Source organism: Mastomys coucha, unplaced genomic scaffold (genome assembly GCF_008632895.1).
Source record: "Mastomys coucha isolate ucsf_1 unplaced genomic scaffold, UCSF_Mcou_1 pScaffold14, whole genome shotgun sequence".
NCBI lineage: Eukaryota > Metazoa > Chordata > Mammalia > Rodentia > Muridae > Mastomys > Mastomys coucha.
The window spans coordinates 80,749,523-80,776,027 of NW_022196896.1; the positions used below are offsets into that span (position 1 = coordinate 80,749,523).

The following is a 26,505-nucleotide window of genomic DNA, read 5'->3' on the forward strand; positions in this document are numbered from 1 at the left end:
TGCATGTGTGTGTGCATGTGTGTGTGTGCATGTGTGTGTATGTGTGTGTATGTGCATGTGTGTGTGTGTGTGTGCGTGTGTGTGTGTGTGTGTGTGTGTGTGTGTGTATAGTATCTTTGTATAAAGGCTTTTTCTAGAAGACTCAGTTTAATGTGCTGGTTTGCTTGAGTGTCTCTACAGAACTTTAAGTGTTTAGAATGCCTCTTGTATCACAGTGTAGTACAGTGACTAGGTGCCATCTTGTCCTGACTGCATTTCATGGCTACCTAGATACTCAGACTTCTACCCCGCCCCACCCCAATAGCAACATCTGCCTTGGTAACACTTTTGGGACCATTTGTGATTCTGACCATGGTCCAGGTATATCAACCATAATAATTAATGTTTCTGCACATTAAAACATAAAACTAAGATAACTAGCAGTAATATAAATAAAAAAATACATGTCATGTGATATACTGAAATATATCACTAATACTGCTAAGCTCTGCAAAAAAAGACAAATTTTATAAGACTATTCCAACCCACTCGAGCACCGATTGTGGCTTGTCTTTAAAAACACCGCACCCTAAACTTCAGCACCTAGAGACATTTGCAAAGTGCTAGCCTCCGCTCGTTTTGGCCATTATTAAAGGATTCTTATACAATTAATTGGAGTAATTAGAGTGGCTGTTGGTAACTATTATAAATCATTTCGGCAGAGTGATAGCTTCTACTATGGGCCCCTATGTGTCTGACAGTAGTGGCAGTGTCCCAATGCTATGAAGGTGTCGCACTGGTTCACTCTGATGCTGAGTTTTAAGGAATACCTGTTGGAATTAAGACATGCCTTCCTGTCAGGGACATTGGCCCATAGTTTTCTTTCCATGAGTCTTAACCTAGTTTTGGTATTAAGGTAACACTGGCTTTATAGAATGAGTTTAGAAGTGCTCCCTCCCTCCCTCCTTCCTTCCCTCCCTTGCTTTTTCTTTTCTTTTCTTTCCTTTTCTTTCTTTCTTTCTTTTGGATAAAAGAAGTATTTGCTGTAAATCTTTGGAAATTTGGTTTAATTCTGCTGTAAGTGCATCTGGAACCTGGGTTTGTACTGGGTAGGGCTGGGTAGTCAGAAGTCTTTTTATATTTTTTTGATTTCCTTGTTTTTAGTGCTTGGTTTGTTGATCTCTTCACAGTTTAACTTTGGTAGTTGGGTTGAATTGAGAGATCCCTCCATTTCTTTTATATATTCTTGTTTTGGAAGATTTTGTTTTGTTTGAGAAAAGGTCACACTATGGTATCCCCTGATGACCTAGAACTATATGGACCAGGGTCCCCTCAAATTCACAGAGATCTACCTCCCTTTGCCTCTTGAGTACCAGGGCAAAAGTGAACACTAACATGCCTGACTTTTTAAGATTTTGTATCTTAGTGGATTTTAAAGTATTCTCTTTTCAGACTGGGCCAGCTCATAGGATGTGTGACTAAGGTTTGGGAAGATGCAAGCAGGCAGGTTCAGGGAATTTACCAGACTAGACCTGTACATGGCTCTGAGACCCAAAATAGACCTAAAAATTGATGTGGTGCAGTAGGCTAAGTCCAGGCATTCTGCTTACACTCTGCCACTACACAGGATGTGTGATGGGGGCCAAGCCTCGAGGCTAGGAGTAGTTCACACAAAACTGTTCAGACTGTGTGCTTTGATTTACCTTTGAGAGTACTCATTGTTCTGAAGCAAGGGGATAATACCTAATTCATTCGATCAAGGGATAGACAGTGGTTCTTCTACATTGTCTATATTGTTGACACCCTTTAGAGCATGGCCTAACCTTTTCATACTTGCAAAACTCTTAAGAGGGATCTATATGAACTCTATATAAATGTTGCTCCTAGATTTAATATGCCTGTGAAATTGTTTAGTCCTAATAGATCAATCTATAGTGATTAAAAGTTTTGCTGGGTATAGTAGTCTTGGTTGGCACCTGTGGTCTCTAAGGGTCTGCAAGTCCTCTTCCCAGACCTTGCTGGCTTTTAGGGTCTATGTTGAAAAGTCAGGTTTAATTCTGATAGGTCTGCCTCTGTATGTTACTTGGCCTTTTTCCCTTGCAGCTTTTAATATTCCTTCTTTGTTCTGTGCATCAAGTGTTTTGGTTATTATGTGGAGAGGACTTTTCCAGTCCAGTCTGTTTGGAGTTCTGTAAGCATCTTGTCCTTTATAGGCATTCCTTTCTTTAGGTTAGGGAAATTTTCTTCTATAATTTTATTGAAGACGTTATAAAGGCCTTGGAGCTGGGAATCTTCTCCTTCCTCCATCCCTATTATCCTTAGGCTTGGTCTTTTCATAGTGTCCCAGATTTCCTGGATGTTTTGTGTCAGGAACTTTTTAGATTTAACATTCTTTTTGACAGATGCATTGATTTCTTTTCTATGTCTTCTACATCTGAGATTCTCTCTTCTATCTCTTATATTATGTTGGTGATGCATTTGTAGTTCCTGTTCTCTTCCCTAGGTTTTCCATTTTCAGGGTTGCCTCAGTTTGTGTTTTCTTTATTCTATTTCCATTTTCAGGTCTTGAGCAGTTTTATTCATTTCCTTAATCTGTTTGATTGTATTTTCCTGGATTTCTTTTTTTTTTTTTTTTCCAAGACAGGGTTTCTCTGTGTAGTCTTGGCTGTCCTGGAACTCACTCTGTAGACCAGGCTGACCTCGAACTCAAAAATCTGCCTGCTGCCGGGCGGTGATGGCACACACCTTTAATCCCAGCACTTGGGAGGTGGAGGAGGCAGGTGGATTTCTGAGTTCAAGGCCAGCCTGGTCTACAGAGTGAGTACCAGGACAGCCAGGGCTACACAGAGAAACCCTGTCTCAAAAAACAAAAACAAAAACAAAAAAAAAATCTGCCTGCCTCTGCCTCCCAAGTGCTGGGATTAAAGGTGTGCACCACCACCGACCGTTTCCTGGATTTCTTTAAGGGAATTATTCATTTCCTCTTTAAAGGCATCTGTCATCTTTATAAGATTGGATTTAAAGTCATTTTCCTGTGTTTCAGCTATGGTAAAATATCCAGGATTTGCTGTAGTAGGATAGCTGGGCTCTAGTGGTGTCACATTGTTGATTGTATTCTTTTGCTGGCCTTTAGCCATCTGGTTGTCCCTGGTGCCAGTAGGCCTCTGTGAATGCCAGCAGAGTTGTAGGTCAGAAAATGGATCTCAGGGGCCAGGACATAGCTCACTGCTGATGTGTGTGCCCCAGGGGGACCTGGTAGGCAGGAAATTGGGGAGCTGGATATCCCTGGAGCCCACAGCCCTGCAGGACTAGAGGCAGAACCATGGTGGTATGAAAGAGCTCTGGAGATAGGGCACTGTTCAGAGCTGCTGGTGTGTCCCAGGGGAACCCAGCAGGCAGGGTCTTACCTGGGTGTTTCCATGCCTGTACAGCCCTGAGATTAATTTCTTTTTTTTTTTGTCATTCCAGCCCTGAAAATTTTTAGTTTTTTTTTATTAGATATTTTCTTTATTTACATGTAAATTTCTCCTTTCCCAGTTTCCCCTCCAAAAAACAAAGAAACAAACAAAAACAAACCCCTGTTGCCTCCCCCCTCCCTATGCCTGCCATCCCACCCTCTCCCACTTATTGGCCCTGGCATTCCCCTACACAGGGGGCACAGAACCGTCACAGGGCTGAGGTTCTCTCCTCCTACTGATGATCGAAAACTCAGGTGACAGCAGATACTGGAGAGGTTGTGGAGAAAGAGGAACATTACTTCATTGCTGGTGGGATTGCAAACTGGTACAACCACTCTGGAAATCAGTTTGGCGGTTCCTCCGGAAACTGGACATAGTTCTACCGGAAGACCCAGCTATACCACTCCTGGGCATATACTCAAAAGATACTGCAACATGTAATAAGGACGCATGCTCCACCATGTTCATAGCAGCCTTATTTATAATAGCCAGAACCTGGAAACAACCCAGATGTCCCTCAACAGAAGAGTGGATACAGAAATTGTGGTACATCTACACAATGGGATACTACTCAGCTATTAAAAACAATAAATCTATGAAATTCTTAGGGAAATGGATGGATCTGGAGAATATCATCCTGAGTGAGGTAACCCAATCACAAAAGAACAAACACAGTATGCACTCTCTGATAAGTGGTTATTAGCCCGGAAGTTTGGAATACAGGAAGAACAACCCACATTCCACAAGAAACTCAAGAAGAAGGAAGACCAAAAGGTGGACATTTCATTCCTTCTTAAAAGGGGAATCAAATACCCATGGAAGGACTTGCAGAGATTAACTATGGAGCAGAGACTGAAGGAAGGACAAGCCAGCCTAAATATAGCTATCTCCTGAGAGGCTGTGACAGTACCTGACTAATACAGATGTAGAGGCTCACAGCCATCCATTGAACTGAGTACAGGGTCCTCAATGAAGGAGTTAGAGAAAGGACCTATGGAGCTGAGGGGTTTGCAGCCCGTTAGGACTAACAACAATATGAACTAATTAGTACCCTCAGAGCTCCCAGGGTCTCAACCACCAACCAAGGACTGCACATGGAGGGGTCTGATTGTTCTGGCAGCATGTGTATAGTAGAGATTAATTTCTTAATAATATTCTATAAATATTATTTTCTTAATAATATTCTATAAATAGCCATTTGTATTTTAAGACAAAATTTTATCTCACTAAAATTAAGTTTGTCCTTTTGTTTTTTAGTCAGCTCTAAACCGTCATTCTTCAGGGACTTTTGTTCCACATGGGGTAGAATTAATTGTGGGTAACACTAATATCAATAAGCATGCTCAAGATGATATTTTCTCATTCCAACCATTTACCTGCAAAATTCATAGCATCCTTGTTGTTAATAGCTCTCTCCACATAATAACCAAAACACTAAATGTACAGGACAAAGAAAAAATATTAAAAGCTGCAAGAGAAGGCCAAGTAACAAGGCAGACCTATCAGAATTAAGCCTGACTTTTCAACATAGACTCTAAAAGCCAGAAAGGCCCGGTGAGACCCCTGTCTGCTGTGTTCCTCTGGGAACTGTGCCCTATTCCATTGTGTAAATGAACCATATTTTCTGTATCCATTCTTTGGTTGAGCGACATCTGGGTTGCTTCCAGTTCCTGCTATTACAAATAAGGCTTCTGTGAACATAGTAGAGCACATGTACTTGTGATATGGTGGAGCATCTTTTGAGTATATGCCCAGGAGTGGTATAGCTGAGTCTCCATGTAAAACTATTTCCAATTTCCCGAGGAACCGCCAGATTGATTTCCAGAGTGGCTATACAAGTACAGCAGTGGTGGAGTGTCCATCCTGAGTGAGGTAACCCAGACCCAAAAGGATGTGCACAGTATATACTCACTGATAGATGTTAGCCAAAAAGTACAAGATACCCATGATACACCCTACAGATCCTAAGTTAAACAAGAAGGAAGAACCAAGTGTGGATGCTTAAATCTCATTTACAAAGGGGAACAAAATAATCATGGGAAGCAGAGGGAGGGAGGGACTTGGTGAGCGGGAAATGGGGAGGGTAAGGGAGGGGGAGGATAAGGAATGGGGAAAACAGTAGAGGGGGCCCAGAGGGCCAGGAGAATGAATAGTAACAGACAGCTGGCAGGGGTGGTGAGGTGGGAGGAATTCCACAAAGTCCCAGATACCAGAGGTGGGGGAGGCTCCCAGGACTCAATGTGGATGACCTTAGCTGAAATGCCCAACAGGATATGAAACCTGAAGAGACCACCACCAATAGTCAGACAGAACTCTCAGTGGAGGGATGGGGACACCAACCCACCTACAAAATTTTCTACTTGCTGGGTGGTGGTGGCACACGCCTTTAATCCCAGCACTTGGGAGGCAGAGGCAGGTGGATTTCTGAGTTTGAGGCCAGCCTGGTCTACAGAGTGAGTTCCAGGTCAGCCAGAGCTACACAGAGAAACCCTGTCTCGGAAAAAAATAAAAATTTCTACTCAAAATTGCTCCTTTCTAAAAGAAGTGCAAGGACAAAAATGGAGCAGAGACTGAAGGAATGGCTGCCCAGTGATGGGCCCAACTCAGGATCCATCTCATAGGGCGCGGGGTGGGGGGTGGGGCACCAATCCCTGACACCATTACTAATGCTATGCTGTGCTTGCAGACAGGAGCCTAGCGTGGCTGTCCTCTGAGAGGCTCTATCAGCAGCTGATTGAGACAAATGTATATACTTACAGCCAAGCATTGGACTGAGGTCGGAGACCCTATGGGAGAGTTAGGGGAAGGATTGAAGGAGCTGAAGAGGGGATGGCAACCCCATAGGAAGACTCACAGTGTCAACTAATTTGGATCCCTGGGAGCTTCCAGAGACTGAGCCACCAACCTAAGAGCATTCACGGGGTGGGCCAAGGCCCCCCGCAAATGTGTAGCAGGGGGCTATGTTGGTCTGGCCTCAGTGGAAGGTGAGATGCCAGATCTAATCTGGTGAGACCTAATGCCCCAAAGTGAGGGGATACCCAAGAGCGGAGCACCCTCTCAGAGGTAAAGGGGAGGAGGATGGGGTGAAGAACTCAGAGAGGGGGGCAACATTTTGGATGTAAATAAATAATTAATAAAAAATAAACAATTGCACTTGCTTAAAGCACATCAGATCTATTTTGGACAATACCCCTGACCATTCTAAAACTGGAAAAGTTACACTGTATCCTGCCACCTTATGGTAGCCTCGTCTTTAAAGGGTCTGGGTAAAATGTTAATTTTTAGATTTTTAAAAAAACCTTGTGCCATGTGTCTTCTCTGTGGACAGTTAATGGTTTGACTGATATGTGCTGACTGTGTGATTCATACTCTTTGTGGAAACTATTCTTTTTAGCTTTATATTTTATAAACTGCCAGATTGTACAACTTTTGTGTGTATTTTTAAAGCTCATGATGTGATGATCATGATCTAAACAACCTATTTTTTTTTTACCTCTTGTACAGTTTTATAATTCTGCTCACTGATGAAGGCGACTTATGCTGACCCAACCACAAATAAAGGTAGTTTTAGATTTGAAAAAAAAAAAGTTGTACTTGAGAGTCTAGAGGAAGACAATTGGTTCTGCTAGTGCCCGTTGGCATTTCAGAATCCCAGAGCTTTGATTCCTCCATTTTCCACCACATAGACTGTTTACTCAATATTTCTGAACAGTAACTAAGGTTGTGTGTCGGCATCCTAACAGAAGACTCTTGTCTAGTTCTTGTCTTACACCTTGGTCATAAGTTACACTGATTTCTAGCTTCCTACTTTCCAAGGGTATCTAGGATCGGATAGAGTCTCCATATCAGAAGTCCACTACACTATGTTTCTTGGAACATACCCCCAAGGAGTAAGTGGGAATTAATGTACAAAGAAGACTACAAGTCAATATTAGTCAGGATGCAAAAACACTAACATGATAGACAATGTAGCTTGTTTACATTGAAGATTCAGGTTTGATCTCCAGCACCACAAAACAAAGCAAAATGTATATGATCCCTACAGATTGCTGAAAAAGCCTTTAACAAAATTATAAGACAAATGGACTTTAACACTAATGATAAAAATAAGAAAATAGGGTCATCGAGATGGCTCTGTCGGTAAGAGTCCTGCCAAGCCTAATGATCTGGTTTTGATCCCCAGATCCCACTTTAGAAAGAGAGAACCAGCTCTGAGAACCCTACTCCCCCGAGTTCTCATCAGACTGCTGCATGTATCTCATGACATGCATACAGACACTAAATAAGTTAAAAAAAAAACGTGATAAAGTGGAATCAAGAGATAATCTTTTTAGCATGGTCAAGTGTATATAGACAAAAACTGTATAAGCCTACTTAATTTTTAATATATGAACACCTATTGCTAAAACCGAGGGTAGCCCAGCCTCCATTACGAAACATGGCCCTGCAAATCATGAGGGTCATGAAGAATGTAAGAATGGGGAAATTGAGTATGATAGGAAAACTCCAAAGGAATGATCACACACTTAAACAGGAAATGAGAAGCAAGCTAGATGTGTACAGAGTAAACAGAAAAAGGAATAGCCTTGGCGGGGGGGGGGGGGCAGTTTCTGAGAAGTGCTGATGCCCTTGTCTATGGGAGAGTCTAGGAGGTCAGCCCAGTCCAGCCACCTGGATAGGCATACAAAGGCAGCTAGTAAAATTCTATGGAAATCTGCTTTATGCGGTGGCCAGTTTGAGTTTGGTCTAGCACCTGAGTTAAAATCAGCATGCAGGGGGGAAAATCTGCATTGCTACATCATCACATAGTAACGGCTATTCCCTCACATCTACCCTCCACATGACACACAGGCTCTCAGGTCATCTCTAGTATGGACTCTCTGAGACACAACTGCAGCTTAATCAGACTGGCACAGGTCAGACTACATAAATGATCATCTGTAACCTACAGGGACACTAATGATGTCCTCTTTCTTGGTTGGGAGGGCAGTGATATATATGATACATACACACATGTACGTATGTATGTATGTATGTATGTATGTATGTATGTATGTAACAAGTACTGAAAAGAGGCCATGAATTTCAGAGAGCAAGGAGTATATGGGAGGGTTTTAAGGGAAGAAAGAGAAGGATATAAATGATGAAATATATTTAGTCTGAAAAATAAACGGAAAAATGCTGTCCCACCCTGTACCAGACAGGTGCCCCAAAGCACTTGAAAAGTTCTGTGGAGCCCATGCTCCCCCTAGTGGACAAATACTTCCCTTGTCCTTTTTTTTTTTTTTTTTTTTTTTTTTTTTTTTTTTTTCAGTAAGACCTACTCTTGAAATGGAGAAAATTCACCAATACTCAGTATCTGTGTAAACAATACAAAACTAGGCTTGGAAAGTATGCTGTTAGAAAGTATGTTTAAACCAGGTGCAGATCAGATGGTAGCTCTAGGTAGCTCACTTATCCATAAGTATGAGCTTTAGAATATAGGAAGGAATTATGCTAACCTGGGAAAGTGGCAGTAGTAGATTCTTTTCAAAGGCCCATGACCTCACAAGCCCTGGGAAGCTGGTTAGGTTTCCATGATAGGCCCTTCCTGCCTGGATGTGAAGGTGTGAACCACACAGCTCTGAGGGAAGGATGTATCCTATTGGAAGGGCATCCTGAGAAATGGGAGCCCAAGACCCACACAGCTCTGAGGGGAAGCCTCCTCAGCAAAGGCGTTGCTGCTCCCAGGGGAGGGCACCCCTAACTGAGCTCAGGAGCTCAGGAGCCTCAGCCCCACTCCATTTCTTCACTTCTCTTCATTGCTGCTTGGCTTCCTCTGATCAGTGAGCCACACCAGGCAGCAAATCTCACAAGAGATTTTTTGGAAGGATCCAGGGTGTGGCAGGATGAATCCAGGGGTAGCTGCCTCTTCTACTGGGAGTGGACAGCAAGGAACTGAGCAGACATGGCCTTTATATAAGGATTCTTAGCAGGCAAGGCTTTCTAGGGCAGACATTTCCAGAGTGAGGACTGGTGGAATTTCAAGGCCTAAGTTTGGCAGAGCTCAGGGATTGGTGTTTTCCTGTTCAGATTTTTCACCTAAAATTATCATAATCGGGGAGGATGCTATTAAGGGGCTGGAGATGACCTTTGTGACAGATGGCTACTGAGGTTGGAAGTGCCTTTGTGACAATTAGGTCTTGAGGAGGGGCCTGGCTGATAGAGTTTCTCAGGAAAGGGGAGTGGCCAGTTTCTTACCTTGAGGGTTTACAAAGTACATTTACAAAGAGAGTGGCTGGAGTGACGTGAACAGCCAACACCTTTCAAGTCAGATCCAGCTCAAATTATGAGTCCTGTGTTCAAAATGTATGATGATAATGAAGATATGGCAGAATAGTGGGGAGGGCTCCCACTGCAAAGGAAGAAGAGCTATTCAGAAAGAAGAGGATAAGGAGCAAGTAACACCAGGGATTTTTATTTTGCCTCAAGGGATCATATTATTTTTATCTGAAATCATACATGTATGTGTAGCCATACATCGTTTCTTTAAGTTTTTTTGTTTTTTTTTTTTTTAGTGTAAGAGGTTTAATTGAGAGGGAGAGAGGGGGCAGTAGCGAAAAGAGAGGAGGGAGAGCTAAGTTTTTTATTTAACGAATTTTTTCACACAATGTTTTTATCATTCTTCCTCTTCCCCAACTCTTCCTAGATCCTCCCCTTCTCCCTGTCCATCCAACTCCATGATCTTTTACTTTCTTGCTCTAAAAACAAAAGCAAAACAAAAAACAAAAAAAAAATTAATTTTTTAAAAAAAGAAATATACTAAAACAAAGAGTGCACACAAAATAAGAAAAACGGGGTCCATTTTGTGTTGTTCAGTTACTTCTGGACATGGGGCCTGCCCTAGAAGATGGTTAATATTCCCAGTAACACCCCATTGGAGAAACTGACTTTCCCGTTCCAGCAGGCAGTACTGCACAGAGTCTCAGCGGTGGAGCGTCATACCCACTTCCTCTCTTCAGTACTGGGGTTCTGTCTGTCTTTAACTAAGTCTTGTGCATGCTACCAGTCACTGAAGTCTTACTGTCAGTCCTGATGCTCCCTTTGTGTTATCCAGCACCTCTGGCATGCATATAATATATGTAAGATTAAAAGTTGACATATTAAAACAATGAAATTAAGTCTAACTCTAAATAGATGGAAAAGTACTGTCATTTAATGCACATAAGAAAATACAAGATGGCATACCAACCTGGGGCAAGAACTTGCTTTTAAAATTTAATTGGAGATAATGAATGGAAAACAATCACTGTGCGGTGTGAGATTAGGAGGTAGGGAGAATTGGTTCCTCAGCTGAGTCACATGGTTCTTCCCCAAGCTGCACAAGCCTTGAAACTAGAACCAAGGCACACAACACCCACCCACCCTCAGCAAATGTGTCTGGCTGCCTCACAGAGTATGAACTAGAAGGAGCTGGGAGGCCACTAGGGATCTTCAAAAGTGGTCTACATGGGATTTCTGGGATTGTATAGCCTGGTTTGACAAATTTGGAGCCTGGAAATAGGCTTATATAGTAAGTAGAAGGGAATTTAATCGAAGCTGAATACATAGGAAAGGATAGGAACTTAATAAATAAATTGAGGCTTTTGATCTTAAATTGTAGGCCAAGAGCAGGGGATAAGTAGAGAAATCTTATCTCAGAAAGATAGTAGAAACTTATGTTAATTCGTTATATAAAGAGAAATGAGACATATATATCCACAGAGATATTAATTTCCATAGAAAGAATTTAAGTATATATATGAATAAATAATTTAGGCCTTGATCTCATGTAGGTAAGGGGAGGAGATGGTGGAGAAGCACTGTCTCAACAGATAATAATATTTGCTTAGATTGCTTTAATTGCTTTGAATTGTCTTATTTATTAAAATGCATGTGGTTATGAGTTTGGTGGCTATATTAAAATCCTTTGGGAGAGAGTCACGTTCTACCTTTGATGACTTCGGGGTCCTGACAAAGAGTCAGACTCTACCTTTAATGACTTCGGGGTCCTGGCAAAGAGTCAGGCTCTACCTTTGATGACTTCGGGGTCCTGGACCGAGGACATGCTATTTTGGAGAGAGGCTCTGTGTTTGTTAATAGGAAAGAAGAAAAGGCTTTGAACCCCTTCCAGAGCGATATGAATCAGATATGACAGAAAGACCCCCTGAAGTTCTTGGCTACAAAAAAATTTTTTAAATGTCTAAAAATGTCTTTAGCCAAAACTTCAGCTAAAATTAGACAATAAATATTGTTAGTTATGGAATCCTTAAGATTCTTCATGTCCTCCACATGGCATGAATAAAGATTTATTACAATTGCTTATTGAACAAATAAACTCATAAAAAAGACAATTGTCTTTCATCTGCTCAAACAAGGAGCAAAGACTGATCTTTAACTGTTCTGTGCATCTTGCACAATCCACTGCTTCCAAAACAGCTTCAGAAATAGCTGGTAATTTCAGATGACCTCATTTCATCCAACCTTTCAGACAGATCCCGTCAAAACTTTAGTCAAACCCTGAGCCTTTTAAGCATACAGAGACTAGGTGACAGATAGAGAAGCAATAGAACCAATGACATCATCAAAACGAACTCAAGACTGTGGCTAGCCTAAGGAAGAACTAACACTGCCATCTAGGCTGTGTAACTCAGAGCCTTTCTTACATTCTCTCTCCTTTCTCAAGAGAATGTGGCTGGCCACATACCCATGCAGTTTCGGTTCACACCCAAGGAAGAAGGAAAATGGAAATTTTTGTTTGGCCCAGGTAGGAGCAAGACTCCATGCAGCAGAAAGAATCTCAGAAGTGGATATATTCTGAGAAGAGGCTAAACTCCTAATTTTGCTACCCTAAATGACAACAATGTTCGTCTGAAGGAATCCCTGGACAGGAGTAACGAATCTTGGTCAGGGTTTTTTAACCTCTGTGGAGACGGTAACAATAACGACTAGTAAATACGTGCCTTCCACAAAACTGGAAGCCACTTAACTATCTCGAGAATTTAATGGAGAGTAAAACAGTAACATTCAAAAAAATGGCAGCAGTTTTGTTTACACGCACACGTGGAGGTCAACGGACAACTTTAGGGAATTAGTTCTCATGTTCTACCTTGTTGAAGCAGGGTCTTTCTGGTTGTTCTCTGCTCTGCCTTCTTCATCACCGTAAGAGAGACACCACCATCAGACTTCCATGGGTAAGGATTACGGCAAGCATTTTCACAAAGCCATCTCCCTGGCCCTAGCTGTGATTTTCAATGTTACATAAACACACAATACAGATTTTTTTTTTCCCCTTAGAGAATTGTTAAGACTTGTTTCTAAGCCAGGTGGTGGTGACATACAACTTTAATTTCAGCACTTGGAAGGCAGAGGCAGGCGGATTTCTGAGTTCGAGGCCAACCTGGTCTACAGAATGAGTTCCAGGACAGCCAGGGCCACACAGAAAAACCCTGTCTTGAAAAAAACAAAAACAAACAAAAAAAAAAGACTTGTTCCTACCAATATTGCTTAACAGATATGAAAAACCAGGCCTGTCTGTGTCTATAGCTAAAGAAACAAGTGAACAATAAAAGATTACATTACTTGTTCCTACCAATAACTACTTTATTTCATTTTTTTCAAGACAGGTAACTGATGTAACTAAGCTGCTCTGAACTTACTGTGCTATAGCCAAGCAAAACCCTGAAGTTCTCTACAGATTGTGTCTACATCTGGTTTTGACTCCATGCACCTTAGGTAGATTCTGTCGACTCATGCAGCCCTAGCTCACCCAACATCATTTTGTTAGATGCCGACTACAGTAACTACTGACATAGAGACCCCATCTGTCTTTCCTCCACTTTACTACTTCCTTCACTTTTCAACTTAGTCCACAGGAAAAACTACACACAAATGCTCACACAGGATTCCAAGACCTAAATTTATCAATCACAATTAGTTAGCTATATCACAATTGCTTAATGGCATGAAATGAAAAGTGTAAAAGGTAAAATCTTAATTATAAAACTAGGATTTATTTACATAGAGAAACATACAGAATACAAGATGCATTTACTAACTACTTAGAAATTCTGCTTTTCAACTGGGAAGTTGAATATACAGTATAAAGAGTAGGAAAAATTCGTAAAGTCTCCATTGTATTTTGATCCTCTGTCTCACATGGTTTCCCTATACAACTGGATCAGTCTTAGAATCAATCATACATTATAGCATTTATTTTCCAAGAAACAGTCTATTTAGCAAATGGTTTTTTTCAATCTGAGATTCAAGAACACATAATGAAGTAAAATGTCTTTAAACTCTGTCAACACTTTATTCCATATATCCAACTTCCCCCTCTTTAATATCCTGATAGTACTAAACTTTCTTGTACCAGAAAGCATGACACATAACTGAACATGATCATCCCTTTTCACCACTGGGAAGCCAAATGTACTGGATGTTTGCTTTGGAACATTGGGCCTTGAATTAAGCCCGATTCCAAGGCTTATACTCTGAAATTAACATAGCCACAGGTGAATGTCATATCAGTCAATTACTTGTCTTCCCACCATAAAATCATCTTAAATAATTTTGTTAGGTGCTGACTGTTAAGTAATTATATTACCATAAGAGTCCAACTTCCTTTGCTGTGTATTTGAACATTGCCTTATGGGATAGTAATGGCTTTGAGAAATGATGTGGTATATAAATGGAACAAATATCTCGTTCAAAGAAATACATGTTCACATTTAAGAACTGTGCAACTGGGTGGTGGTGGTGCACACCTTTAATCCTAGTACTTGGGAGGTAGAGGCAGGCTTGAGGTCAAGGTCAGCCTGGTCTACAGAGTAAATTCCAGGATAGTCAAGACTACAAAGAGAAACCCTGTCTCAACAAACAAAGCAAAACAAACAAAACTGTGAAGGCTGAGGATGTAGCTCAGTGGTATGTAACTTGCTTAGCATAGTAGTACAAGGCCCTGGTTTCAATATGTAACACAAGAAAATCAATACATAAATCATTGCCCTCAGTGGTGACTCCTCAGTAGTGTGTTCTGTAATGCTTGAAGGACAAGCCACACTGTCGCCAATATTACCAGCACCTGTCAAAACACCTGCAACACAGGAGCTTAGTAGATATTAAGTAGAAAAATATAGTATGTTCAGTTCCAACTGACTCAGAAGCCAATATTGTCCATTTCAGTGTTAGGAATAATTTTATTGTAGAATGCTAACAAAAAAAAAAATATGTACATTATCATAGGAACAGTAACTTTATATGTATTCCAGAGATAGAAGCAGTGTTTCGATTTTCCAAAGGCTTGAGTCTGGGGCCTTGTACATATGGAGCAAGCAGGCAGTCTGCAGCTGAGCTACATTCCCTGCTTCAAAGCAGTTGTAATGGTAGCAAGCAGTGATGTCAGTACCATTTTATCATCAACAACAATGAGGTCTCAATAGAAGATGCTGGTCCATACACCGTTTTCTAAGTTACACTGCTTGCTTATATGACACAGTAGGTATACAAAAGCTTTTGAGCCATGGCAGTGTTCCCACTGCTCTGATAAATGAGAGACATGTTGTAGGCAATATCTCTTCGTAAATCTAATTGGTCAACCTCTATACCCTAGAAGAAAAAGACAAATATTTTATTTCCATTAGTCAACCATGTCAATATTATGACAAACTTCTATAATTTTCCAAAATGATTTAAATTCATGTACTACTAAAAACATACCTTGGACCTAATTATCATAATCTGAATTTCATCAAATGTCTAACCAACTGGTTATAGAAAAGTCTCATTAGCCAGAGCAGAACAGGCTTAATTCTGACTCGTCGTAAGCACTGAAAAGCAGTTGCCGACCTTCAGTGAGGGCTTGACCACAGTTCCTTAGGAGGCCTCTGAACATTTGGGAAATTCCCTTGTTGTGATACTCACTTTCACAGATGGGGCCAAAATAAATGCTGGTACTCACAGCTGGCTTCAGGAATTAAAGTACCAATTAAACGTTAGAAACTACATTAATATTGTCCTCTGTCTATATAGGTAGGCTGGGGAGATGGCTGAATGTGTATAATATTTGCTGGACAAGGATCTCCAGAACTCCAGTAAAAGCAGGATGCTCATCACGTCTGTAACACCATGATCCTACAGTGAGATGGGATGTGAGAGATGAGCAGCCCCAGAAGCTCATGGGCCAACTGGTGTATGGAGCAGTGATCAAGAAAGTCTGTCTTAAACAGGGTGAAAGGCAAGGACCAACACTGAAGCTGTCCTAGGAACTCTCCACATGTGCATTAAGGTAACAATCACATGACCCATCCCCCCACATACATACGAAGTTTGGTTTTTGTTTTTTAATAAAACATATTATTATTGAATTTGGAAATAAACAGTATATATTAATATTCAGGAAGGCCCAGCAGGTCCCTCTGCATAACTAAAAGAGGATCAAAATCAAAGCCACATGTGCACAGGTTCAAATGGTTTTACTACCAAAAAAATACTTTTGAGACAAGATCTTTAGGTAGTCTGAGGTGGCCTTCAGCTTGAGATCCTCCTAGTAGTCCCATGCGATTACTGACATGTCTCACTACACCAGGCCCCAGACAAATGTTACTTCAAAAGCTTTGATTTACTTCACTGTCTAGACCATAATCCATAGTAGAACGTACTTATCTACAGATAAAAGGAAATGACATCTAAGTTTCTAAAGTTACCTCTACCACAAGTGGAGGGAGTGCCAGAGCCCTCTGGTAATAGTGGATTGCAAGGTGCGTCAGCCCCAGCTGATGAAGGCCACGGCCCAGATTGTAGAAGGATTCCTGGCACGGCCCACGGATGCTGAGGTATCGATTAAGGAAGGAAAAGCCCTACCAAGGAGAAAAGAATGACTGAGTATGCTCAACTGACTCTCAGATGCTACCCAACCACTGGGAAAGAAGGCCACACATGTTATAAGTCTGGCTACGTCAAACAGTGAATCATGAATGTATTGAATGCAGCAAATCATACTGACTATATTTTATAATCTATTTTTTGACCTCTTAAGAATTTATAAGAATTCACTATATAGCCCAATCTAGCCTTGAGCATCTCTTACCACCCTGAGTAGGACACATCTGGCTGAGTTTAAATTCATATTAGAATAAACTATATTTTAAAACATAGTTTTGCATTGTTATAAGAACAGAAAATTTCTCTCCTGCTTGCTTTCTCATACTCTCTCTCCAGCATAGTTAGACACATTCATGGAACTAATGCTCTTGCAAAAAAAATATTCTAAATGGATCATGGGTCTAAACCTGAAACACTGAAACTTCTAGAAGAAAACCTAGGCAGTACCCCACACAATACAGGTAAAGGAAAAGACTTCAGGAATAGGACTCTATTTGCATAACAATTAAGGACAACAACTAACATGTGGATCTTAATAAAACTAAAAAGCTTCTGCACAGTTTAAGAAACAATTAAGAGTGAAGAGAATCTTTGCCACTATCCAAATGACAGAGGATTAACATCCAGACTATACAAAGAATTCAAAAAACATCACCCATTTAAAAAAAAAAAAAAATGGGTCTGGGACTTAAAGCATTCTCAAAAAAAAAAGAGGCCAAGAAATATCTCAAAAAATATTCATCCCTACAAATTATGAAAATGCAAATCAAAACAATGCTGAGATTTTCATCTTACTCCAGTCAAAATGGCAAAGATCAATGAAACAACTGACAAAAAATTACGGAATGCAGAAAAAGAGAAAACCCTCATTCACTATTGGTGGTATGGTGGGATTGCCAACTGGTCCAGCTACTATGGAAATCAGTATGGAGAATTCTTAAGCTAAAAATAAGTCTACCATATGACCCAGCTGTACCACTCCTTGGCATGTACGCACAGGACATCCTACTCCATAGACACTTGCTCAGTCATGTTCACTGCTGCTCTCATCACAAAGCTAGGAAAGGGAAACAGCCTAAATGTTCTACAGCTAACAAGTGGAGAATGACATGTAATATGCACTCACACAATCCTAGTCAACTGTAAAGGAAAATTGTAATCATCAAATTTGCAGTTAAATGTTTGGAGCTAGATGAGATAATATTGATATGACTTGACCCGAAGACAAACATCACATGTACTCCCTTACTAAAGGTTCCTGGCTCCGTATCTTCAGATTTGAGTACACATAGCCTGTACTAACTACAGAAATCTGGAAAATAAAATGGGACCACTGCCAGAATGAGGGCTGGTGGTGAGACATGGAGAAGGGAATAAACAGCAGGATCAGGTAACTGGATCAGGGGAATGGGAAAGGAGACACATATGCAAGGAGGGAGGAGGGCAAGAGGGAAGAGCAAGGTACAAGTGACCTGAGAAGGGAAATGGGAAGGGAGGACTCACAGAGCTGAAAGGGAGCTAAGGTAAAATAACAAGGAGGAGAGTAAAATAATAAGACTGTCTGAAAAAGTCACAAGAACCGTATTTGCCTTTAAAAATAACACATGTAATTCTTTGTATAAATATACATATATAATTTTAATGAACTTTTCTCATCTGGCATTCCCTCAAAGAGCCAAAAACCAAAATCCCCAATACCAAAGCAGAGAAGCCCTTTCTTTTGAATTGTTGACCTGGGCTACCCAAGAGACTCCCAAAACACAGCCTATCATTGTTCCCGTGGCTGTCCCCCATAAGTGGAAGGAGGTAAGTCCCTACTGCTGAAGGCACCATGTACTTCATACACAGGATCCAGAAACTTGACTTTCAGAGCTGGAACTGTCCTGAATGCCCACTCTTTGAGGACTAGCTTTCATGGCACTACAATATTCCTACCTAGCTATGACACTATTAACCGCATCAACAACCAGCATGGCTCAATAACCTTAAGGGTCCAGTAGTGGCACGCAAACCTCAGCAGTAACCAACAGCTCTCTAATTGAACTTAAGATGCACACAGCAAGAGGAAAACCATAGCAGGTTCTAGAAACCTAGCTAGCTTCTCAGTGCTAGTAAAGTCATGAAGTCATGGTTATTGGAAGGGAATCTAACAAGCACTACTTTACTAAAAGCCAAATAATCCCTACCAGCAATCTATTAAACATTTGTCCTTATACCCACAGATAAGTGTAGTCATCAAGGCACCTTTTCTTTGCAACAGAGACCACTACCAACACAAACAAACAAACAAACAAACAAACTGCAGAGTCAAGGAGCTAACTCCCAACAGATACACCTATAAAACACTCTCAAGGCTCACGGAACACTGTGGAAGAGGAGGGCTGGAAGATTTTAAGGACCAAAGGATCAAGGAATCTGCTGTGAGGCTGTGTCTCCTAGTGATGTCAGAAGCTACACTCATCAAGTCCCAACAACATGACTGCCCAAATGTGAGCCAAACAAGAGGCATGCCAAAGTGGACATGGGAAAAGCCCATGAGGCCTCAATTGTTAAGGAAAGCTAGGAGCTGGTTTAGTAAACCTAGCACACCAATGGGCTGTCCAGTGCCAAACAGTCAGCCCTGGACACAGACAAGTAACATTCTATGGACTGGACAGACTGAACAAGTTGTACTTAGGAACATACACATACACATATGCATCTTAACAATGAACGAGTGTGGGGAGGGGTATTTTGGATGGTTTGGAGGGAGGAAAGGAAAGTATAGAATGTTATAATCCCAGAAATTAAAAAAAAATTTAATTTTTTTTAAGAACTAAGGGAATTTTTTTTTCTTTTTGGTAGAACTAGACAGACATTGAACCAATAATCTTGCATATGCTAGGCAAGTGTCCTACCATGGAGCAATACTTCTGGGCTAGTTTTAATTGTCAACTTGACATATAATCTAGGATCACTTGAGAAGTCTCAGTGAGGGACTATCCAAATTAGACTGGCCTACGGGCATGTATGTATGGGATTACCTTGTCTACTTTGAGGTAGAAAGGCCCAACCCACTGTGGGGGCACCATTCCTTAATCAGGGGGTTTTGAACTATGGAAGAGTAGAGAAAGCAAGCTGAGGTCATACATGCATGCCTTCATTGTTCTTTGTTCTAACTGGGGATATAATATGACCAACTCCTTAAAGTTCTTCCCACAGTGATTTCCCTGCTATGACTGTCTGCAACTTGGACTGTGAGTTAAAATAAACACTTTCTCCCCTAAGTTGTTTTGTTAAGTTGTTTTATCACAGCAACATAAAATACAATGAGAATATCTCCTAATCTTTAAAAAAAAAAAAAAACAAATTTAGGTGATGCTATAACACTACATAAATGTTAAATAGTTTAAACAATTTGTATTACTTTTTGGTGTGTGTTTGGAGGGGTGGGATATCGGCACACACATGCAAGTGCCAATGGAGGCCTGAGGCATCTGATCCTCTGGGGGCTGGACCTACAGATGGTTGTGAACACTGTTGCTGTTAAGTACTGCTTTCCAGCCCCTTATAACAGACTTAAAATCAATTAATTTAGGGGCTGGGGAGATGACTCAGCAGGTAAAACTCTTGCTGCACAAGCCTGAGTACTGGAGTTCTAATCACTAGCACGTGTATAAATGCCTGGTGGCCATAGCAGTCTGCCTATAATCCCAGTGCTAAGAACGTAGAGCCAAAATCCTTGGAGCAATGTGGCTAGTTAGACTAGCTGAATCAGAGTTCTGGATTCAAGTGAGAGACCCTGCCTTGATCTATTAAGGTGCAAAACAATACAGAAAGATTCTGAGTCCATTTCTGGCCTCACATATGCAGGCCAATGTGTGTAGATGCATTTATACAGAAATGTGAATAGGTACACAAAAAACTGAATGAATCTTTAGACCTAAGACAGTTGGAACCCTCAGAGAGTATAAAAGGACTTAATTCAAAATCCTGTAGAATCTATATCTTTGCCTGCTATGATCTGACTCTACATGCTCATTTACACTGCTATATATCTGTCTTAATCTTCAGTATAACAATATGCTGAGTCCCATGAGTCTGGGACATAGTAGTAAGTATTGAGTATTCTCAACATGTTTATCAAGCAGGCTTGCTTTTGAAACCAGGTTTTTAAAAAGATATTACATAGATTTACTCACTTCTATGAACACAAGACAGATGACAGAAGCAAATGCATTACCTGCACAGTAAGAGCGTGCCTCTTCAGCACATACTTCTGAGATGCCATGTGAATAAAGGTGAGGCCTATGCAGAGATTGTAGAGAGGCTCACTGGGATAGGCACGGAAGGCTTGGACATACTGTCCTAGAAGGTAAGCAAGACCAGATGATGTGGTAAGAATACTGTTCCTTCTTTCCTCATCACTCAAATATGTTCTAAAACCAACATCATTGGTTCTGATATATAAAGACCCTAGTATCAGGACTGAAGCGATGGCTCTGGTTAAGAGCACTGACTACTCTTCTGGAGGTCATGAGTTCAATTCCTAGCAACCACATGGTGGCTCACAACCACCTGTACTGGGATCCGATGCCCTTTTCTGGTGTGTCTGAAGACAGTGACAGTGAACTTACATACATAAAATAAATCTTAAATAAATTTTTAAAAAAAGACCCTAGTATCTTAAATATCCATCACACATATTAGTTTAAACTTTACAGCAATGTACAACAACACTATTAGAAGTATCCTCATTAAGTATATCCTGATGATAAAGAGTAACTTAGGCAGAGATAGACATTTTTATATAGAATACTCTAAGATAATTCAGCAGTATGATCATATTTTATGACCTTAAGTCTGTTTTCAAAGTGAAGGGAGAATGTGTGTGGTATGATGGGGTCCATGTGCACACACAGTTGCCATTTGATGACTTCTAAACCTAAGCAGGAATAACTGCTGACCTTACACCTACTTAGCCTCTAAAAGCACATAACAAGCAAAGCATTATTCTTACCATTCTGACTAGTACTTAGAACACTTACATAGCAGGCTCTGTTTTAAATACTTCTTATTAACTCATTTAATGTTCAGAATAGTCTATACTACAGGTCGTGATATCACTGTTGCAGAGATAAAGTGAGTAGAGAAAAAGGTTCCTTTGCAATGGAGCAGAGGCCATCTGAAGGCCAGACACCCATGCTCCAGAGCAGAAGCCAGCCTGACCACTACAATAGTCAGGTGGCAGGCAGCACACTTACCAAGCGCATGCTTGAAACTCCCAGATACAAACGCATTGTGTCCATTTAAAACGCACAGAGCATGGTTCTCTGGGTTCTTCAGCATCAGACGGAGACAGAAGCGATGATGTCTCACATCTTGGGAGTGCATGGTGACTTGATTGAAAATATTCCACAGCTGGGGCTTATTGACATTTTCCATTACCATTACCCTAAAACAGCAGAAAGTGTGTGAAGAGAAATAAACTTCCTGATTTGTAACAATGAAACTCTTCAGTGCTATCTCCCAACGAAGGAAAAGCAAAATCTCTTACACAATGAAAGATTTTCTTTCCTAGAATATGCTGTTTAAGTTAGTATCTCTTTATATTGTTCTTGATTTTAAAAAACAAACACCTTATACTAAAAGCAGCATCAAATGGCTGTTTTCTTTGTCTTGCAGCTTACTACAGCTACAGAACCATAAGCAATGAACAACTAATACAGTGTGCCAGGCACTGTTAACAACTTCATATATGATAACGTCATCTGATCCTGAGTATAAAAGTATGATGTTAGCCAGGCAGTGGTGGTGCATGCCTTTAATCCCAGCACTTGGGAGGCAGAGGCAGGTGGATTTCTAAGTTCGAGGCCAGCCTGGTCTACAGAGTGAGTTCCAGGACAGCCAGGGCTACACAGAGAAACCCTGTCTCAAAAAAACAAACAAACAAACAAAAAAAAAAAGTATCATGTTCTTTTACAAATGGGATACTGAGAAAAAAAAGAGGTTAAGTAACAAGCCTGATGTCATGTAACCAGGAAGTGTCAGGGTGGGGACCTGAACCTGAGAAATGCAGTTCTAGAGTTCATCCCATGAAAGAACACCTAAGAATCACCAGTGAGCCAATGTGCCACAAGGGCGTTAAAAACACAGCTCATTAACTCTTGACGGTGGGAGCCTAAGTCAAGTCATGTGTGCTACCAAAGAATGTAATTAAAGTATGACTAGAGGGCTGGAGCACCATTTGCAGATCCTGTTCCCACCACCCACAAGGTGGCTTACAGCCACATGTATGTCCAGTTCCAGAGGATCAGATGCCCTCCTCTGACCTCCATGGGCTCCTGTACAGTGTACACAAACATACACTTAGGCACAAGTACACACACCTAAATATTTGTAAAATATGATTTCTGATCGGAAAGTCACCTGATATAGTCATATGCCTTCCTGAAATTTTTGTCCAGAATTGCAGCAGAAAGACCAAAGTATTCTAGTTCTTTGCGTTTTTGTCTGTCGTCATAAAATGAATAATATTCTAGGGAAGAATCTACCAACAATTCAGCTTCTTGGAATCGGGACAAATCACTCAAGGTATATATGGCCTTTAAGAGAAGGTTCCACCAGTCATCTTTTGGCAAGACACTTGTGAGTACAGCAAATATTGCTAAAATGAGACAAGTGAAAACCAGTCAGGACACTGTTCCAGAAATAGCAGTATTGGAAAAGAAAAACACACATAATGTACATACACAAGTTCAGAGACCCTTCATAGTCTTTGTCCTAAGTACTTGCTGATAACCTGACAAAGGTAAGAATTGTAGTTGCTTATGTAGACTCCTTCAATCCTACGTCTTTCCACTCGAACTTCAACAACCTTGCATTCCAGTTAACTCTCACTCTGACTTGTCACTACAAAGCCAAACAGATCCCACTGGCCTTTGCTGGTCTGAGGTCAGACACTTGCTGCTCTAACAAGTGTCCTCTCATGGGTGATCTCATGGACTTCTGCATCCACACAGCCTTCTGATGTTTGCAAAGTGACTTTACTTCCACACTGCACAAATTTGGGTTTGCTTTGTCTTTTTCTATCTCATTTTTCTTTTCTGTCTTAAATTTTCACTTTTCCTTCAACATCCTTTTCACTTCTCCATAAGAAGTCTTTTAAAAACTAATTAAAAATAGCAAGTAGGACACAGCAGTGAACACCCATAATCTCAGTCTAAGGATAATGAAGTGGGAGTGTACTAAGAGTTTAAGGCCAGTCTGGGCTAAATGGCAAGGTTGAGACAAGTCAAAGCAACATAGAGGAAAAGGGAGGGAAGAGGAACAAGCAGGAAAGAGGGAAGGTAGACAGGAAAAGAAAAAGAGAGGGGGAAGGGAGAAGAGGGGAAGAAGGTAGAAGAGGGAAGAAGAAACGGATAGAAACTTGGGCTGGTGATTGGAGCTCAGAGCAGAGAGTTTGCCTAGCATGTATAAGACCCTCAATTCAGTCCTAACACTGAAAGAGAAAAATGGAGGGAGGGAGATAAAATGGAAGGTAAGGAGAGAAGAAAAGGAATATAAACAGATTTGTATTATCTAAACCACCAATTATTTGTTCTTCTGGTAATCTACTTTAAGCAATCAGAGCATGGATAGAGCTCTAGTATGAACTGTACCTACTTATAATGCTTACTGTATGTGCCTATCCATATACCAAAATATAAATAATAAATTATATAGTTGCTATCCAATGGAATATTATACATTCTTCAAACATAGCTATGAATAGGGACATAAAATGTTATGTGAAACTATCAGAGTACAGAGTTGCATGTGGGATAGAGATCTACCTCCAGGTAGAACACCCATTTGCATGTGTAAGGCCCTAAGGTTGAACCCAGCCCTACAAAGTTGCATGTAACATAAAGCTTAGCTCATGCATCCAATCTGATTCCATTTCCACTAAGATGAAATCAGTAACTTTACCAACCTAAGAAAAGCCAATAGACCTAAAATAAGGAAGGAAAAGGGTAGGTTTTATATGGAGAAAAATAGTTCAGAGAAACATGGTACAAACTGCATGGCACAAAGGAGAAGTTGCTGGAATAAATCCAGAATCTGTGAAGACACGGCCGTCCGGGCTCTGGAGCCATCTGCAGCAGATCACAGGCAGCTGGGCATTCCTGACTCAGTCTTCCTTAGACTCCAGTGCCTATCCTAACAGTTTAATAAATGCTTGTTGAATGAGCTAACAAAAAGTAATTTTGCCAGACTGACATCTCTAGTCTCATTTCTAAAAGTCTTTCTCTGAGTAACAACCTCCTTCAAACATCTCCAATGCCTTTTTGGCCCAAACTAGATGCCTTTTTAAATCCTATGACTTTAGACTTGGTCACAGCAATTTATTTTCAGAGAGTTTCTATGACTGCTATATTTGTCAAAAAAAATAAATAAATAACAGAACACAATCTATGTAATTGAAGTAACTGCACATATTATCTATAGTGTCATCTAACCTTCACAAATTAATTTTCTTAAAAGGTCAAAATTGTTTTACCTTACATTTTTCAGAAGATCCAATGGGTATTTCCCTTTTAATTTTAAAAAGAATTTACAGTTAAGCCTTTTAGCATTAAATGAGTTGGTTATACCTGACAGATTTAGATTGTAATTTTCATTTAATTTAGATTATTATCAGGTATACATTAATCCTTTTCTATTCAATTCATAAAGCAAATGAAGCAATTACCTTTTGCATCATAATTTGAAGTTTCTTGCTCATTGTTATCTGATATTTTATCTCTTGACACTTTAATAAGGTAGAGATGTCTTTCTCCAGATTTGGAACTGGATATCAAACAAACTTGGGCTCTATTCATCGCAACCTGAATAAAAGTCAATGAGACTCTTTAGTCCATAATTTTTACAGTAAAACTGATGACCCACTGAGTAGCATGAACCAGAATGAAAACTCTTCAGCAGATTTCTCTATATTCTAAATGTTCCAAAGTACAATGGATTGGTTTATTTTTCTATGAAAGGAGTAGCAGTCACTACAGACACATTATGATGGGAACGTCATCAGTGCATTAGCTCTGACATGCAGAGCTGCATTGTGAGAGTGAATCCTCGCCACTTCCCTGCGGAACAGACTAGAAATGGATGTCACACCTTTTTTTGCTCAACATTTTTGCAAAATGACTCTTTTAATATACACTACTGCCTATAAGGCTAGTAACTGGTAATACAATTCTCATATTTCAAAATAAGTAGACTTAAGGTTTTATTTCACTTATTCTATAATCAAGCTTATATTACCATGTAGAATGTCCGCTCTTAGGGCTGGGATATGATTCAATAGCAGAGCCTTTGCCTAACGTGTGTGAAGCACTGGAGTTGATCCTCAAGTGTTACAAAAGAAGTTCCAGTCATATATTACTACTTTCTAAGTCTTCCGTATTTATCTGATTCACTTTAAAATGTCTGAGCAATTACAATTACAAAGCTATATTCTCTTTAAATCATAATTTAACCATTATAAAAGTAAGCAAGGCCACTAGAAAGTCCCCACTACCTTTAAGAGCATGGCGAGCATGGTGAGTAAGGTATCCAGATAGCCGTACATTTTGCCTTGTGAAAACAATAGAGTAGAACGATGGAGCAGTAACTTCAGTTCCTGAATAAACAAGAACATGACAGAAAATAATAAAATATCTTTGCTATAATGGTTTTATTTGTAGAAATAATTTTTTTTAGAAACCAGACTCTGAACATTTGCTTTTAAAAAAGTAACTTTATAATAATATTAAAATCTAACTCTTTAGAAGCTAAAATTTGTAACTAATAAAAAGTGATTAAAACTTAAGACTAAATGGCTTTTCAAAGCCATTCAACTTGGAGGCTAGGGAAATGATCTGCCATGCAAGCCTAAAGACCTGAGTCGAGACTCCTAGAACCCAGATAAAAGGCAAGGCAAGTGGGCTTATCCCAGTACAGAAGGGTCCCTGACGCTCCCTGGCCAGCCTAATAGATGAGCTTCAAGCTCATGAGAGACTGCCTCAACAAGCAAATGTATGTGGAGAGAAATCTAGGAATTATCTCTCATGTCTGCCTCTGACATACAAACATGCACACATTCACACTACCTGTACATACAACACATATATCCAAACAAAATGCCACTAAATTGAACAGCTTTGGCTGT

The 26,505-nt window shown here is 40.3% G+C and overlaps 1 protein-coding gene across 1 annotated transcript in view; it reads right to left on the bottom strand.

The window, feature by feature from the left end:
* Nucleotides 1-13,040: 13,040 nt before the first annotated feature.
* Gtf3c3 (general transcription factor IIIC subunit 3) overlaps nt 13,041-26,505 on the bottom strand; it is a 37,036-nt gene continuing 23,571 nt past the window's right edge. Inside the window, exons 12-18 of the mRNA XM_031367501.1 lie at nt 25,876-25,977; nt 25,051-25,186; nt 22,746-22,983; nt 21,581-21,771; nt 20,560-20,684; nt 16,160-16,312; nt 13,041-15,062 (exon numbers count right to left, since the gene is read on the bottom strand). Coding sequence (XP_031223361.1) covers nt 14,940-15,062; nt 16,160-16,312; nt 20,560-20,684; nt 21,581-21,771; nt 22,746-22,983; nt 25,051-25,186; nt 25,876-25,977 — 1,068 coding nt within the window. The 3' untranslated portion in view covers nt 13,041-14,939. The remainder of the gene's footprint in view (nt 15,063-16,159; nt 16,313-20,559; nt 20,685-21,580; nt 21,772-22,745; nt 22,984-25,050; nt 25,187-25,875; nt 25,978-26,505) is intronic.